The following is a 17,812-nucleotide window of genomic DNA, read 5'->3' as shown; positions in this document are numbered from 1 at the left end:
TAGTCATGCAATGAAAACACCCCTCAGATGGACAGCTGCAGTTTGCATAACACCATCTGGAGCATGCTCGGTGCTGGCTAATTCCTCATCGCAACAATGGAAAAACCCAGAAATCTCGGTGAATAAGCCAGTCTGTGTCCTAAGTCAGCCCTTGGATTTCCTCCCTTTCTCTAGCCCGTCTCGCCTCTGCAAAAGCTCCGCTGGGGCTCTGCAGCCAGGCTCAGGAGCAGAAAGCTCAACAAGCTCCCAGTTATGTGCTGGGCTCTCAGCTGTTTGCTGCAGCCAGGAACTGGCTGGAAATCAGTTCAAAATGTTCCACTTCCAAACCCCACCCCACAACCCCTGGATCTCTCTCTTCACACTCACAGAAGCAGGCATTGGGCTTTTAACTGCTTTGCATTCTCTATTAGGAGAGCAAGGGATGTCCCCTGTGTTCGTCACTCACTTCTGCAACTGCCACCCCAGGACAGAAGCCAAGATGGACCCTAATCCCAGCTCCAGCAGCTATTTCCTTGCTCTGCTGTCTCACCATCTCACGTTTTTCTCTGTCCATAGCTTCATCTTAAGAGCCACAGACACTGTCATCCACCTCATCCAAACTGGGCACGCAGCAGGTCACCACCGTCCAGCATTTCATACCCACCACCCACATCCCACCGCTTCCCCATGGGCTCTGCCACTACCCCATCCCTTGTTGGAAGACACCCACCACCGCTCCACAGTGCCACGTGCCGAGAAGAACCCCCTCACATGGATCTCCTGATCATGACCAGCTCTGGACGTGTCACACTCTGCTACTCATAGGAAAAATGCAGCAGAAATCAAGACTATCTTTGCTCTCCCTTTCTTGGCCAACTCCCAGGCGCAGTCTAGATCTGGAAGTCTTCAACCCAACTTTTGCACTGCAAGAGCAACTCAAGCACTGTTGGCCATTGGCATGACCCCATAGCACTCCCATCTTCTCCCATCCCTGCTCAGGCAAACTCCTTTGAAATCAGCACGACAAGACCTCTCAAAAACTTTCCTCTGTGATAACAGGACAAGGTGCTTCTCCCCAAACCAGCCGAGGCTAAACACAGCCCAGGAGGCTGCTGAGAACTTCAGCACAAGGTGATGTGGAGCACAGCAGTGGTCCCTGCTATGCTGTTCAACCAAAACAGGTTGTTTTTCCCCCCAGGGATGAACCTGGGCCCTGCTGGGCTCAGCAGGGACCAAAGAGGTTCCCCACAGAGCAGGTTCTGCATTTGTCATCCTGACCATTTGCCTCTCTGTTGCAGAGAGGAAAAACTGCCTCTGCCTCAGCAGTGGGGCCAGGCAGGACCGGACACTCTCTGCCTGGTGCCAAGGGGTTAAGCTCACACTAAGTTCCCAAATCCAGTTGCTTCCAACTGGCTGCTGCCTGCGGTTTGTGGGAAGGGATTTTGCTTTTTAATAACATTATAAATAGGGCTGTGTTCAGCATGCTGCAAACCCAGTTACTCTCTCTCTCTCCCACCCATCTCCCTCCTCCTCCTCCTCCTGCTTCTCTTCCCACCACACTAATTCCAGATCTGACCATGAATCGGTCAGGCTTCTTCTTAAGCGTCCTCAGCCTACTGGTGTGTTTCACCTCCATCGTGCAGGCATGTCCCCCGAGCTGCCACTGTCACGGCGGAGACCTGCAGCATGTCATCTGTGACAACGCGGGGTTGAAGAAGATCCCCAAGGTGCCTGAGCAAACGCGGCTTCTCAACCTGCAGAAGAACAACTTCCCCGTCTTGCCGACCAACGGCTTCCGCGACATGAAAAAGCTGGTGTCCCTGCACCTCCAGAGCTCACGGATCAAGGAGATCTCGACTGGAGCCTTCCGGGGGCTCAAGAGCCTGGTCTACCTCTATCTCACCGACAACCAGATCAGTGTTATAAAGGCAGGAGCTTTCGATGACCTGTCTGATCTCACCTACCTGTACCTGGACAAGAACAAGATCCCAGACCTACCCAAAGGGCTCCTCTCCCCTCTTGTCAACCTCTTCATCCTGCACTTGGGCAGCAATAAAATCCGGGAGCTGAAACCAGGAGCCTTCAACGGGGCTAAAGACCTGCGTTGGCTGTTCCTCTCTGACAACTCCCTCACCAACCTCCTGCCCGGGGCCCTGGAGGACGTAGAAAACCTCGCTGTCCTCCACCTGGACAAGAACCAGCTGAGCAACTATCCCGTGAACGCGATGAGTAAGCTGAGGGTGCTGGAGGAACTCAAGCTTTCTCATAACCCAATCGAGGTCATCCCCGACAGCGCCTTCCAGTCCTTCGGGCGATACCTGCAGACGCTCCACCTGGACAACATGAAACTGAAGAAGGTGAGTCTTTTCTTTTTGCATTTGCTCCAGATAAGAAACACAGGGCTTATTTTCCTTTTCCTTTCCAAAGCCCTCAGTTTGCTGCCTCTCTCTCACAGAGGGGAGATGTGGACCTGCAGGCTCTGCAGACAGTGAGGCACTGGCCAGCTGACAACACCCCTGACATGGTCCAAACACAGGATGAGACAGAACACTTGCCCTTCTGTTATTTTATGCAAAACCAAATTATCTAGAGCTGATCAAACTCCCTGGAAAAGCAGCACATTCCCTTCCAAGCTGGAGGTGACACCAATCATTAGGAAAGGCATTTGGGGTGCTCCAGGACAATTAGCATCCTTCCTTCCCTTATCGCAGATACAAGGCATGAGATGAGAGGTGAACATCTGCCTCATCCTCGAGGGACTGGAAGGTGCTGTCACCTTGCTCTGCCCCCTCCCTCAGCCTGGGTACCTGCTGTAGGTTGTGAGGGGGACGCTCCTTGGGGGGTTATGAATACCAGTTGCTTACCCCCACCCTGCAGACAGGTAGGCACACGGACCTTCACCTTCACCTCCCCCCATGCCTCCCAACTTTACACATTATAAAGAAAGGTTTGTTTATTGATGCTCTCTCGAAAGGAACTCTCGCAGCATCTCACAAAGGAGCCCTGTTCCCACTGGAGAGGAGGGGCATTCAGGTAACTGGAATGGCAAAACAACCCCCTTCTTCTGGGAGAAAGCATGATCCATAGGTGGGAGCATCCCACTCGGGGAATCACTCGTGCTAGGACCTCTGCAACAGCAGGCAAGAACAGAAGGGAGCACAGTGCAAGAGCAGCAACACCTTGTTGCAGCCTGATATCCCAGGCAGGTGGAGCAGAAAGTTCTCCCCAGGATGAGGTTTTGCCAGGAAGCCCAAAGACAAAGTGCACCCAGGTACGGTAGGTTAGCACTCCACGGCAAAGCAACAGCCACCATGTGCAGGGAGATGTGATGGAAAAGGGAATTTCTGAGCAACAAAGCAACTCAAAGTGCCCCACAGGGATGAGCTGATCACCTGAAAACTACCGGGAATAGATCACAGCAGTTTTGAAGGGGGTATAGCATCCCAAAATGCTCAAAACCAAAAGTTACAGTTTGCCCAGGTGGAGAACAACACTATCTAAATGAGCTCAGTGGGACCCAGTCAGTATTTGAGCCCTTGCCCACTCTCAGCACTAACCTCTCCAGGATGGGAATAAAACAAACTCAACAATTCAAAACAATCTACTGACCTCTCTAGGCAAGATCCTAGACGTGCTGTCACAGCACTTCTGTAGACTTGGTTTTAAGGTACTTTCATCATGCACAAGTCAAAAATTACAGCTTAGCTTTTGTACCAACTGTAGAGACAATCCCAAGTTACGCATTAAAGAAATTAGACTAACTCATGATGCTGAGGTGCACCAGCTAACAATTCCACCCAGCAAAAAAGACTTCCTTCTTTTTAGTGACCACCTGTGGACAAGACCTTTAAAGACTCTTCTGTAGCCAGATGCCTCCTTTCCACCACACCAGCCCAGTAAGGCACCAGTTTACAGCATCAGCACTAACAGGGGGGCCTCTGCAGCTGTAGAGCTTGCGTTGTTTTTCAGGAAAACAAACCTCTCATCCCAGCTCAGAGTTTCCTCTCCAAATCCTCAAAGGTCTCATATCCAAACGGCCCACATGTGAACTTTGCACTGCTAGGAGACATCTAATCACAGAGGCCTCATGACCTGGGAAATCATTACCAAATACTTTAAATGCCGCTGGCATCTTTACTACAGCTCATTCTGCTTCACAAAAACACTGTCCTTTGTTGTTCCCTGGACAGCTGCAAGATTTTAGAGCTGATCAAGTGCAAAACCCTTCCTCACAAAGCTGTCCCAGCCTGTACTGCAGTTGAGCAGAACAGGCAGAAACCAGGTAACGCAGATCCTGGGGGCTTTGCATACGCCTCTATCTATATATTTATTGCAAAATAAATTACAGCAGAAATCCTCCACCTAAATAAGGGGAAAAAAAATCACCCGTTTCTCTACAAGCGCATGGTCTGGCAGGCAGCACGGCAGATGCGAACTCCTCTCCTGGCGCTGGGAGAGGAATGAGCAGCTAGGACAGTACAGCACTGTCCCAAGCGGAGCTGCTGCCCCATCGCACGGCATGCCAGCATCGCTCCGAGAGCTCCGCTCTCGCTTCTGCAGCGCAGAGCCCAGCACAGCTGACTGGCCAACAGCTACAGTACTCTGGGAATCTCTTAGCTAAGCTCTAACCCTGTCCAACACCGCTTCATTTGGAAGATGACAAAAGTTCCCAGCTTAAAATACTGCATTTCCTCTGCCTTTCCAGCTTTGACAGCTTGAAGAGAGCCTGCAAGCTTCTGGCCAGAAATAGGGCACAGGTCTTTAACTGGAGGGGGTTCTGGTAGGCTTAGTGGGTCTCCTCTCCACCCTTGAAAGAAAGCTTTCCCCGACTTTGAGAAGAGGGAGAAACGGTTTGTCATAACCAAGAGGAGCTTTGTGCTTTGTCAGTGTCCCCTTCTCCAATTCATCACCACGACGAAGTTTGTGTTTCCTTTCAAGAAGTAACTTTCCAACCTGAGCAACTATGGGTTGAGAAAAGCCAGAGGTGAGACCACAGGGAGGAGAAAAAGGGGCTGCAGAGCTGGGTCTGCAGCCTCTCCTCTCTTTGGCAGCTTTCTTAAGGGAAGCTTTCCCTTAAAGCCTGCTCATCGATGGAGAAAAGACAAATCTTGCAGCATTCCTTGCAAAGAACCCACTGGAAATGAGAAAAAAAAAAAAACGGAGGAGGTTGAGGTTCTGGAAACCTGCCTCTATTTCTGCACTGCTTCAATGCCAAATGTAACTTTCCACTCGGAGCCCCCGGGCACTGCCAAAGTCTACAGCCCCTTCAGACACCACAAACACTCCCTCCTTCAGCCGTTCCAGGACAGGCAAGGCAACAGGCGCTGGGAGGATTTCCAGCCTTGGAAAGGAATACACACAGAAAATATCTTCATTTAGAACAGAAAAGCATGGCTCAAAAATAAAGAAGGGTGCCAGACTTCGCTTTATTTAGGGATGTGTCTGCAAAGACAATCCCACATGGGTTTGGGACGTAGCTCTTTTCAGGCAGGAGACTTCATCACCCATGAGCCCACCAGCCTGATACCTCTCTTAGGTGTACAGAGCTTCCAGAAAGCCAGGACCCAATCCAGCACACTTTCTCATGCTCTTTCCATGCTTATACCACTAAAAGTCTCGAACAGAGGCACACAGGTCTGAAGTCCCCGTCCCTAACTCAGCACTCCTCACCAGAAACCTTTGTGCTCTAGTTTTCAGACAACGCGTTTGCCGGTGTGACCGCGCTGAAGACTGCTCACCTGGAGAACAACCGGCTCACCCAGCTGCCCCGCAACTTCCCCTTCGACAAAATGGAGACGCTGACGCTCTCCAGGAACGCCTGGCACTGCAGCTGCCAGCTGGCACATCTGCGCAAGTACGGCACCATGCACCCCTTCCCTCACTCCTTCCCTGGAGTCTCCTTGGGGTCCCCCAAGGGAGGTCCCCTTGAGCTGTGCCAGGCATGAGGGGGATGCTGAAGCATTGTCTGTAATGGTTTGTACCTCTTGTAAACTCCTGGTGTTCCTCCCCATGTCCCAGGTGGCTGAAGGGCAATCGCACCCGCACCGACGAGACCTGCTCCACGCCAGCGCAGTACCGGGGACAGTCCATCAGGGACACCGCGGCCCTCCGCACCTGCAAGCTCCCCACCAAGAGGTCCAGGAAGGGAAGCCGCCATTGAACACGTAAGATGTGTCACTTTTAGTCAGATCTACAGCAAACACAATGTGAATTTTGGGGTTGACCTGTGCAGGGAGAGGAGATGGACTCAAGCTTTGTGAGTCCCTTCCAACTAAGGACATTCTATGGTTCCATGAAACCCTGTTGCCACCAAAGGTATGAGGACTTCTGTCTCTGACCTCAATGGCACCAGGGTTTGGCTCAGAACAGCTCATCCATTTACCCACCGACACCTCCGCTCAGAGCTGCTCCATCTCCCGGCAATTCTGGGCTCCACAGGCTCCCAGAGCAGAGAACATGCCTGGAGCATCAGGGTCAACCCTGTAAAACACACACAGGGCTAAAGACAGGCCTGGGGCAGCAAGTCAGGGTGAAATGTGTGATTAAGTGTCAAAACAAGGGTGGATTTAGCCCACTCTTACCCTGACCTTGGATCACACACGCTTCCCTTTTCTAACCGACTGGAGATGCTCAGCCTTTTGCCCTAGTGAAGGTCCTCTATGGGTCTGATTTAAAATCCAGGACACGACATTGCTGGGAAATCTGGCCCCAAGTTGCCCAGCCCGTATGAAAATCGATGTATTTCATAAGGAGCAGTTCTCAGTCCAGCACCTGTCTTTCAGCAACTACAATTCCCATCCAAGACACTCAGGTATTTAAAAACAAGGGCTGATGCCTTCAAATGAGTGTTCCAGAAGAGGGGGGGTTTGAGACAGAAAATATTCTTTGAATAAAGTGTTCTGGGCCAGAAGGTGATTCAGAGACAGGGCTGGTTTTCCTTTGAGCAATGAGCTTCCTGACATCTACCAACCCAAACACCAACTGTGAAAACCTGCCACACAAACAGCTTCCACAACTGGAAACTACCAAGAGTATTAAATTCAGCACACGGTGGAGGAAGAAAGCCACAATTATCACCACACCATACCAAGCATTTTGCTTTTCCCTACCCCAGGAATAGCTCTGGAGTTTGTCTGGATTCCAAAGGACTTTGGATGAGTCTGCAAGTTTCTAAGCTCCTGGGAAAGGGACCTTTGCTCCATTTTTTAAGTAAACAACTGTATGAGCAAGGGTTGTCCCAGTGCCTTGTCATAGCAGAAAGGACAAGGCAGAAGCCCGAAGCCCAGTAGTGGTCGTTTGGTCCCCAGTTCCCTAAGGATGTGCATAACAAGATGGAGAAAGTAAATTTATGACCAAAATGTCAGGGATGATGCCAACTGTTCTGTGTCTTCCTAAAGTTATTTCTCTTGCAGTGACAGAGGTTTCATGGATTGGAGATGGAAATACCAGTCGTTCCATGTAGGGCGGGTAAAGTTCCGCTCTAAGGATGGAAAAACTTCAGTTTTCTACACCACAATACTTTAATCTATTTTATTTACAGGTCTGGTCCCTTTTAGCCTTCTTCCCTCCCTGCCTGAACTCAATTCCAGTTCACTCCTCCGTGGTGAGAGTAAGAAAAGCAAGACACTAAATACCTGGTTTCTCTATAGCACCTTCCATCTAGCTCTCTCAAACAGGTCTACAAGTATTAATGAAATAGAAAGCTATTTATTCCAGTCTTGCAGAAGACAAAGCCCAGTACCCAGTGCCAAAATGCAGCACATAAACCCACTTCAGTGTGGTGACCATGATTTTAGGGAATATGAAGTACTTCTGACTTCAATGTGCACCCCTTGAGAGCCAGGCAGCTTTAATAGGTGTCAGCTGTGAGGATCTGTGTTTCAGGGATGACCACATTTCAGGTGAAAGTCTGCTTGGCAGTTTCTAAAGCAATTTCCAACTCCTGAAAATGTTGCTCTTGGGTTTCTTCTCTTATGAAGGAAGTGCTTCCTGACCATCACCACTTTGGGTAAGATACTCAAGAGTCACACAGAGTTGGCAGAGAGGTCCAGGACAGGACCAACCAATCTCCTCTAGTGTGGGATCTTGTAATAACTCCTAACTCTTCCCTTTCAACGTGGGCTTCATTCACTCACCGAGCGTAAAAACAAACAGGCAAATGCTAGAAGATTACTGATCTGCTTGAAAAATCCCCTTAAACATGTGGACTTCTCTCTCTCTTTTTTTCCCCTAGCAGGCCCCGGTATGGCCTGTCCTGGTGACCGGTCACATCAGCCATCAGAAAACTACTGACTTCCGAGTCCTTCCTTAAGCTTCTCTACCTGTCAGGAAACGTTTCTCATATATCCCAACACCTCCAGCCTTCTCCAAATCTCTGCTTCTCTGCTGATCGCAGGATGGAATCCACCTTTCCAATCTTTTCCGACATCTATATATTTTAAAACAGGCAACATTTTAAAACTAAACTATGCATGACCATACTAAGACAAGCTAACCTAGATCCTGCCGGTAAAACACAGTCATCTTCCCCAGAGACAACACAACCCACGACCCTGATCAACCAGTTGGTCGCTGTCTCTCCCCTTCCAGTGGAGTGGAAGCAAGTGGGAAGGTCAGAGCATCCCCCCTCCAGCTGCTTGATCAGGAAAATTGGTCTCAACCCACGCAAAGAGACTCCTCTGCCTTCCCACGAGGGGATCCCTGCAGGCCAGGGCTGAGGGGGAACAGGTGAAGCAATGACCAAGAATCGGTGGCCCTGAGACCGAGCTGCCATTTCATGCCAAAAGGCAGCAATCTCTCTATGTTGGCCAAAAATAATATACCCTACAAGTGAGGCAGTACATGGAAACCCCCAAACTGGAGCCATCTGGAGACTGGATTCCTTCCCACTCTGTGGGGTCTACCAAGACGCATGTACGTCCAAGAGGAGAAAGTGCGACTGTACAGCCCGGCATGGGCACCCCTCTTCTCTCTGCCCATGCTCCAGAGGGTCTGGCAGGACACCAGGATGACTGTGGTTTATTGTCACGGCTATTACGATACCACAGTCGCAACTTAACCGCGTTTCTGTTTTGTTGGGGGTTTTTTGTTTTGTTTTTTAATCCTAAAGAGTTCTATAAATATATGTATATTTATTCCTCTGTAACTGAGTGTAAATGACCTTTAAGAGGATGAAAGCTCCTCTGTCTCCTATATAGAAATCAAATTGTATATTTTCTTATGTACATCTTCTGTATAAAGCTCTTGCTGCAAAGATGAATTCAACAAGTCTCCCTGTGTCTGTCAGAGGGCTGGGGGATCAGAGGTAACACAAGACCAGTGGTACAAATATAGACTTAATCCTCTTTATCCTATGGGCAGAGCAACTGTTTGGGAGGGGTTTATTATTTCTCTTTCTACAAAGCAGGAACATGTGACGCCCAATGAGTCCTGAGCACTTGCAGTAATGTCTGAAAATATTTTGTGATGCCCAACTCAAGCCTATTATAAAAATAGATAGTTGTCCCCTGACAGAGTCTAGGCAACAGCACCAGAGCTGTCCCTGGTGTTTTCAGCATTAAGCGCATCACATCCAGGAAAAATCCCTGGCTCCCTCTGAGACGGCCCCAGGACAGATGTCCTGGACTCCCCTGCTCTGCAGCAGAGCACAGTCACCCCTGTAAAACGCTGGTGCTGGTGCGGTCCAGGTCTGCCAAGAATAATGCGCCTAATCTGACTCCCAGCTCACATGTTCATCCATCACAACAGTCTGCTTCCTCAGCCTTTGCAAGCAGCAAAGTTATTTCCTTCAAAATAAAACAAACAAAAAAAAAAGGCTCTTTTTTGGCTCAGCCATTCACTCACAGGCACACGCATGCAGATGGCCGGTCCTGCCTGTGAAACATGTCACCCAGACAGCCAGTGACCAGCTCGCTCATGGCCTGTCCCCATCCACGTACAGGACATGCTGGGGGGTGCAGGGACATGCGCTGGAGCAGCTGCACGCGCGCTCCGACATGTGCTGCCCTTCCAGGGATTCAGTGCCTGGTGCTGCGCATGTGGATGGTGCCGATCCCACGTTCGGACTCCAACACATCGCGTGCAACAGGGTTTTCGATCTGCCTGCAGAGCAGGACAGGGAAAGAACTGACAGCTGTACAGCAAAATGAACACATGCAGCCACCCACGCTGATACAAACCAGCAATACCTCTTCCAGAATCTGTCATCCTTGCAGCATGTACAACAAAAGGGTTTATAAGCCTTGGAATGCACCAGCAGAAACTCAGTTTATGACACCAAATCGAATATCTTCTTACAAAGCTTCCTCCCCAGACACCCCACCAGCAAGCAGGCAGGATCCCCCTGCTTCCTGCCAGGACTCAGCTCCTTCACTCCTCAGCTCAGCCCCACGGTCCCATCACACCTGGGCCAGCAGCTCAGGCACCACCGGGTACCGCTGTGCTGCAGAGATGCCCAAACTCGGGGTCTCACTGTGACAAACAGCACTTGCAGCTCCAGTCACAGCAGCTACCACTCACCATGGCCTCCCGCATGTGCATCTTGCTGATAACCATCCTTATGACCTCAGGGGGAACAGGAGAACCTGCGATGACACCTGAAAGAAAAAGGAAAATATGAATATCTTGGAAAACATCTATTTACTCCCGGAGTGGTCCCTCAGAAGGTTCTGTACTCCTAAATTTAAATATTGGCAAGACCTTTGGGATACACTGGTTCCTGTCAAACTGCTTTATATTTTTATGAGTACACGTCCTGGTTATTCTAGAAGCAAAGGCTGCAGCAAGGCCAGTTTGCCTGAATGAGTCAAGGATTGCCAGAGTTCACTCATTGGGAAAATAAATTCTATAGCAGAAATCCAGTCCAAGCTGCAGTTCCTGAAAAGGAAAGATTGAGAGCAGGAAAAGGCAGATTTTTAGCAGAACAAACAATCCCATAGAACCAAAAATCCTTTCCTCCTGCCTTGCACAGACCAGCCCTTTTGGAAGAAGACATATCACATTTTCACCTGTTCCATCCTAGGATAAAAGAGCAAAAGAGTGGGGAGATATACAGATTTTGCTGGGGAACAAGATGAAGTGGGATTATCTTTCACGTAGAGACAATTAGGTAATCTGTTTAACCATTTCTTTATGCTCCATCACAACCTTCTGGTGGCCTCCCCATTTTGGCTCAGCTATTTTTGCGACAAGAGGGGAAGCTCCAGCACATGTTTTCACACCCTTTCCAGTACTTGGATGAATGACTTCAAAACCAGGCAGGAAACTCCAGGTCAGAGAAGTCCGAGCACAGCTCTGCTGTAGGGACTGCGCCAGCCTAAAGCACACAAAGCATCTGCTGCCACACGGTGGTGGCTACTGAGAGATGAGCAAAATCAGGTTCTCAGCTCCCTGCTGCGGCTGATTGGGGAAGGATATTTCTGTTCTATCTGCCTAAAGATGGAAGAAATCTTAAAAATGCGTATTTCTGGAAGGAAAGACCAAGGAAAGGAAATGTAGCATCAGATTAACAGTGAAACACAAAACTCATGCAACAAAGCTCTTCCCTCCAGAAAGAGTGATTTGCTTGCAAAGCCTAATCCAGCCTCCCAGCAGAGAACAAGTAATATCCAGTTTCCTGGGGTTTTTCCATTTGAGCTGTCAGACTTACCTCCCCGGAGAGATGACAGGTCGTAGGACTCAAAGTTCGGCTGGGAGATCATGTCTATGAACATGGTTGGTGTGCCGTGTATAAAGGAGCATCTTTGGGAGGAGAAAGAGAGAAAAGGCAAAGCTGCAGAGCTGGAACCAGGGGTAGGCCCAGCTCAGCACCCCATCCCAGCTCAGCACCCCATCCCAGCCCAGCAGAGCAGCAGCACAGGTGCAGGCACTACAGCTGTGCTCTCCCTCCATGCACATATACATACGTACGTACAAAAAGATACATAAATATCCATATCTGTGTGTATTATACACACACAACAGCTTGTTTATTTTACAAGCTACACATTAAGAACAAGCTGGAAATGCAACTTTCACAGCAGCAAAGCTGGACTTGGAGGGCAGATGTAAATACACCAGCAGCAGCAAACAGAGGCAGCACAACATTTTCCAGCCAAAGCCCTGCAGTGACCTGAAGAATCCCTTATTTTTGGGTAAAGAGAAGTGCGACAAACTCCCAAGCGCAGCTGAAAAGGCAGGATTTAGGCTCCTGTGCAAATGTGTGCACCAGCAAACCTGCCCCTGCTGTGGTGGGAAGAACATGAACAACGAGCCTGGCAGAAGAGACAAAGGACAACAGCATCGCTTGGAGGAAAAGACCTCCTCTGTAGAAAGACAAACTCTCACTTCTCTTGAGACACAGACTCCAGAGCAGCCTTCCCCTCGAAAGTGGGCGACGAGAAGATGCAGGAGGAGCCGTGCAGAGCCATCACCATGCAGCCGCCCACCAAGGCCAGGCAGTGGTAGAGCGGTGCGGGGATCACAACGCGATAGTCCTGGGGCAAAGCCGAAGAGAAGAGTGAGGAGGGGGGATCTTCCAGCCCTTGACCAGCCCGTCTCACTGCTGAAGGGCAAAGATCCCAACGGAGGAGCTTTCCCCCAATTCACTGAAAATTTGCTGGAAATCTGCACTTCTCTGTGTTCCCGTTGGGTGGAAACACGATGCTGATGCTTCCTGCCTCTAATAAAAATCAGCTTGGGAAGTTTTGGTTGTCAAAATTTCATCCTGTAATTTCACAATGTCTTTGCTAAACTTATTGATCTGGTAATACTTACATATTATTTTTTGATATATCAGAAGATAAGAGTGGAGGTGTTGTGATAGGTATGAAATATGCAGGACTTGGCACGTGCTGTTAATTTCATTTGGCTTTTTAAAACACCAAAGGCTTTGGAGGCTGATTGAAGCAGCCCATCTTTTTCCTGGATCAAAGCCATTGTGTTAGAAATAATTACTTCAGAACCCCAAATGAAAATATTTGCCTTTTACAGCTTTTTAAAGGATGTACAAATAGAAAGGTCAGATTCTGATAAGAGTAGCAAGACTGTATACATGACATGAAACAAAATCACGTAAAATAAATTTAAACCTCAATCAGCAGAATTCAAAGCCAACATCCAGAGCCTTGTAATTATTTGAAATTGCTGTCCAAAGTGAAAAGCTGATTTCACAATTTTCCTCCATAAAAATGCAGCTTTCCCCCCAAAAAAACCAAACAAACCAACCAAAAAAATAACACAAACAAAGAAAACCACAGCCAAACTTCACACGAAGCTAAAATGAAACATCAGTGGTCTCTCTGTAGCAGTGAAGACGCCCCCAGACTCTGTTCCCCTGTCCCACCTGCTCGGTGAAGCCCAGCCTCATCCCAATCAGGTTGGCGTTATTCACAATGTTGCTGTGTGACAGGGTGGCTCCTTTGGGGCTCCCCGTCGTCCCCTGCAAGACACAAGGCATTATGGAATGATGACACCTTTTCCAAGGATGAGCTCCCTGTGCTCTCCAGATAGGTTTCCCTGGGTTGATCTTGCACTTCACTCTCCACTGAGACCTAGGAGACAGCATCTTGACCCTGAACCACACAAAAAAATGGTCCAAGTTCAGCTGAACAGAATTCACATGGAACCCTCCCATCTCCATCAGCCCTTGAGAAAGGGTTGAGTAGCAAGAACTGCAGAAGCAAGGGGAGAGGCCAGAACATTTCCTTTGTCCTACAGAAGAAGGCAGAACCAGGGCTTAGTCTCAGAGGGCAGAAGACAAAGAAAATGAGATGTTCAGCTCCCCATGAGCCCAGCGATGAACCCAACCACAAGGCATGGAGCAGGCAGAAGCACCTACTGAGGTAAACTGGATGTTGATGGGCTCGTTACAGGAGAGGGTCTGCTGCGTGGCTCGCAACTGCTTCATGTGGCTGCTGTCCCCAGCCTGCATCACCTCGTCCATGTGGAAGGTGCCAGGCAGCTTGGAGTCCAGCGTGATGACAATGGATAGGTCAGGAAGCCTGGTAGAAAGAAAAATACCACCAATGATAACAGACCAGGGAGAAAACTGCCTGCGTAGGTCAGGGCAAACCTCCAGGACAACCCAAGCCATTCAGATGAGCCCCTGTGCAGGTCCTTCTGCTGGAGCCTGCGCTGTGCAGAGAGAAGGACACAAGGCAGGACACAGCTGTGAGTTCAGTGCAGAGGTACCAAGTGTTCTTAACTCACTTTTTGCTCTTTATTCCCCCCGGACTGGATTTTTCTAGCTCAGGACATGACTGCTTGAGAAGATCATAGTATTTCTGTGTTTTAAATTGAGTGGGAAACACCAGTGCCTTACAGCCAACCTGTGAAGGGAGACAAACTCATGAGAAGCCACATTGGGTTGATGTTCAGGACATGATAAAGAGTGGTCACTGCTGTCACAGGAACACACACAGCACTGTGACCCCACGTAGCCACAAACACCACAGAGGGATTTCTCTACCTCTTTTTAAAGCATGAGCTATTTTGAAAATTAAGGTATTTTTTTCATTCAGCCTTTACATTTACATAATCCCGAAACAAAGCACTCCAAGAATTTCTATTTCTTTTTCAGCAGTTTTGCTGAATTTGACCCAGATTTACAAACTACTTTCATCTTCCAAAAAAACACATTCTTGTCAAATAAGCTATTTACATAAATTATTTACTCTGCAGTTTTCTCTGTTTTCCCAAGGTCTGTGAAATAAGGAGACCAAGACTATGGCAATAAATTATTCCTAAGTACCCTCTGGGGTTTGTCAGACGGGAAGACAAACATTTGCTCTACTTTCTGGAACAATCTGCTCAGAACCCAGGGGACGGAGTCTGTGCTGGGATGTTCTTGGCCTTTGTAACATTTTACTATTAGTTCTTCCAAAGGACTATCTGGTTGAACCAGCTTTGCAAACGGCCACCACCAGCCCAGCTCTCCCTGATACACCCAAGCGCTGAACCAGCAGCTCATGCATCCCATGTCCCCACTGTCCCATGTCCCCATGAACAGACAGCTGCTTGTGTGCATTCTCATAACGAATCAATTAGCATTACCAGTAAGTGCCATACAGACCTTCCTGATGACAAATTCCAGCTCAAGGGCCTGGTAGGCTGGATTCACAGATGCCTGAAGAGGGAGAAACAAGAAGGGTGATCAGAGTTATCCTTGCCTTGAAAAGCCTCTCCCTAACACACGTTCCAATAGAAAAGTTCTCCCAGGAACAGGGTGCACTCAAAGCCTCCCCTCCATTCCAACACATGAAAATAAGAGGTCCCCACTATGGGGATTTCACATTCACCAGAAAAATTAGCTGAATTCTGTGTTTGCACAACAGAAAACAATCAGAAAAGAGATCCATGTGAGGTAGTCACCAAAACCAGACCTCCTGTCTCCCAAGCAGACGTTCAGTCCAATGAACTGAAGACTCAGAGCTCAAGAGCAAGTCAGGTTTCTTAACAGACAACCACAAAAATACCAGCTTTCTACTGGCCAGCTCTCCACAGCAGCAGTAGTGGCCACTGGAGCTCACATGAGGTTCGTACTGTGCTCATCCGCACTCTTACTGTGTCTTAGCAGACACCGAGATGAACCGCGATGAAAGAAAATGCACCAGAAGGTGCAGTGCAGTTCTCTACCACAGTGCACTGCCTAAATAAAATGCATTTTGGTCAATGTGCCAAGTCATACTACCAAATGAAAATTGGCTTGTGGGGATATGCAACTTGGGCTACTTTTTTAAGTGAGTATTTGCACCGTGAAGGAATACAGGTCCTGTTGAGGAGGGATCTAAAGAACTGGTAACGTTAGGACAGCAGCATATTACAGAAAAAAGGTCCTATAGGCAAAAGTGTGTCTCCATCTATCATCGGCTACTGCAATAGTTCACAGCAACCTGTTTCTTGCTGCTCCTTGTTCTGCAGTCTGCTTTCCTACACAGCAGAGAATGCAGAGGGCTGTGCAGATATTATTTAAACAGTGGATTCAGGTATAACCTATTGCAGAAAAGCATGGAAAAAAGGGACAACGAACTTTACTCCCCAGCGTCGCCTATTGCTTCTTTGCCTCCACGTCTTTTCCCAACAGGCTGCTAAAAACTCAGATGCAGCAAACTCCTCACCAGGATGATTCCTGCCTGGGCAGTTGCAAACTGCATGAGAACCCACTCGTATCTATTGGGACTCCATATCCCCAGCCGGTCTCCCTTCTTCAGGCCAAGGGCCAGCAGCCCAGCTGCTGCCTGGTCCACCTGGAAAACACAACACAAGAACCCGGGAATCACACAGTGGATGCAGTGGGGGATATTTGTCTCCAGTAACCACTTTCTGGGGAAAAAACACCATCTTTGCAACTGAAATTGAACAGAATGTGCCCCTGCTGCACAGCATGTAAGCATGTTCCAGGTGTGCAGACATATGTATAAACATTCTGAGATATTCATGAACTTTGTAGAGTTTCATTGTTTGCAAATGAATTTATGAACTCTGCCTTGTAGGAGATACGATACTGAGGAAAAGCTGTTCTCTGAATTACAGCCTACTCTTCAAAATTAGGGTAAGCACATCTAATCTTACTTATCTGAATGGGTGTAACCAAAATGCTAGTAAATCTAAAAAAGAAATCCCAAACAATTCTTCCTATCCAAGATCATATCACATATTTAATAGAAACTTTCCAATAGAAATATTTGCCTCCATTCAGAACACATATAGACATATATTTTTATGTAATATGCATACATACATACACAGGCACAGATACACCCACACACATTTTCGCATATGATATTGAGGCCAAGCTCTAGACTTTGCTCCTTTGCCTTTGTGCTTGGACTAGGAACCTCCACACGCTCATAACCTCTGACAGAGTGACTAACGCAAGAGCTGGCGCCTGCTCCTGTCGAGAAAAACACCCTGAGTCAGCCTAGAACTCATCAGATAAGAGTGACAATTTTAAGGTATGAAAGTTCACCCTGGGATACCTAGCACACACTTTATGCACGTTGCTTCCTCCCTTTGATCTCGAGGACAAAGGCAGCACACACCCATCAGGTGTTTGCTGGGGAGGTGTCATCAGCCACTGCTCAGGGACAGGGTGAAGATCTGCATTGACACATCTCACTCCTGAGCTGAGCCATGAAACCATTTTCATTTCTCCATTGTGCCTGCCGCTGCAATTATCATCCCGCCAGGCTCTCTGAGGAGCAAACCAAGCACTCACCTCCTCTTTGAACTGAGCAAACGTCTTCCGAACGCCATCTCGGTGGAAGACCAAGGCTTCACGGTCAGGAAACTGCTCGACAGTCTTATCAAGGCACTGGCTCACGGTTTTGGTGAGAAGGGGGATGTCTGAGGTCCCCTGGACATAGCTGCTGGTCAACCTGTGGGAGGCAGACGGTGTCCCTGTGTGCAGGGCCCTGCAAAACAGATGATGTGGGTAGAGCAGTAGGAAAAAGCATTTTAGAATTATCAAGGTTTTCACTGAGTTCTGGTCAGCAGCAGAAAAGCAGAGACCTCGCCTCAAACCGCAGCTCCCGACCATCCCAGCGCCGCAGCTCTTGCCTCCGTTTCTCTCTCCGGCTCCTCCTGCTCTGAGCCTCTCTCTGCCCCAGCAGCCAGACCCCACCTCGGGCAGCCCCGCTTTCCCTGTCCCTCCTCACTCCTTCCCTGCATCCTCGTGTCCCAGTTCCTCCATCCCTCCTCAGGAGGTGACCAGGGAGGACAGGGTGAGGTGACACTTGTGGGGTGCACAGTTCAGAGGCGATGCCCCAAGATTCACTGTATAACAGGGGGTTTCCCTGCTCTAGAGAGGAAAAACAGATCCACCTCAACTCCCACTTTCCACATTCATTGCGGAATC

The 17,812-nt window shown here is 48.7% G+C and overlaps 2 protein-coding genes across 2 annotated transcripts in view; one reads left to right on the top strand and one right to left on the bottom strand.

Annotated features, from left to right (window-relative positions):
- Positions 1–17,812, bottom strand: part of ACSF2 (acyl-CoA synthetase family member 2) — a gene marked incomplete at both ends in the record, with an annotated part of 32,172 nt that overhangs the window by 10,275 nt on the left and 4,085 nt on the right. Inside the window, 9 exons of the mRNA XM_080356371.1 lie at positions 10,498–10,574; positions 11,627–11,718; positions 12,304–12,452; positions 13,301–13,396; positions 13,796–13,958; positions 14,167–14,285; positions 15,029–15,082; positions 16,074–16,202; positions 17,174–17,369. Coding sequence (XP_080212497.1) covers positions 10,498–10,574; positions 11,627–11,718; positions 12,304–12,452; positions 13,301–13,396; positions 13,796–13,958; positions 14,167–14,285; positions 15,029–15,082; positions 16,074–16,202; positions 17,174–17,369 — 1,075 coding nt within the window. The remainder of the gene's footprint in view (positions 1–10,497; positions 10,575–11,626; positions 11,719–12,303; positions 12,453–13,300; positions 13,397–13,795; positions 13,959–14,166; positions 14,286–15,028; positions 15,083–16,073; positions 16,203–17,173; positions 17,370–17,812) is intronic.
- CHAD (chondroadherin) lies at positions 1,486–6,139 on the top strand (the record flags this gene model as incomplete). Its single annotated transcript, XM_080356372.1, has 3 exons — positions 1,486–2,336; positions 5,670–5,833; positions 5,998–6,139. Exons 1-3 carry the CDS (start codon positions 1,557–1,559, stop codon positions 6,137–6,139), a joined length of 1,086 nt encoding a protein of 361 aa, XP_080212498.1. The 5' UTR covers positions 1,486–1,556.

Source organism: Nesoenas mayeri (assembly GCF_963082525.1).
Source record: "Nesoenas mayeri genome assembly, chromosome: 19".
In the NCBI taxonomy this organism is placed as follows: domain Eukaryota; kingdom Metazoa; phylum Chordata; class Aves; order Columbiformes; family Columbidae; genus Nesoenas; species Nesoenas mayeri.
Note: the sequence above shows the minus strand (reverse complement) of the source record. Positions and strands in the feature narration are given on the sequence as shown.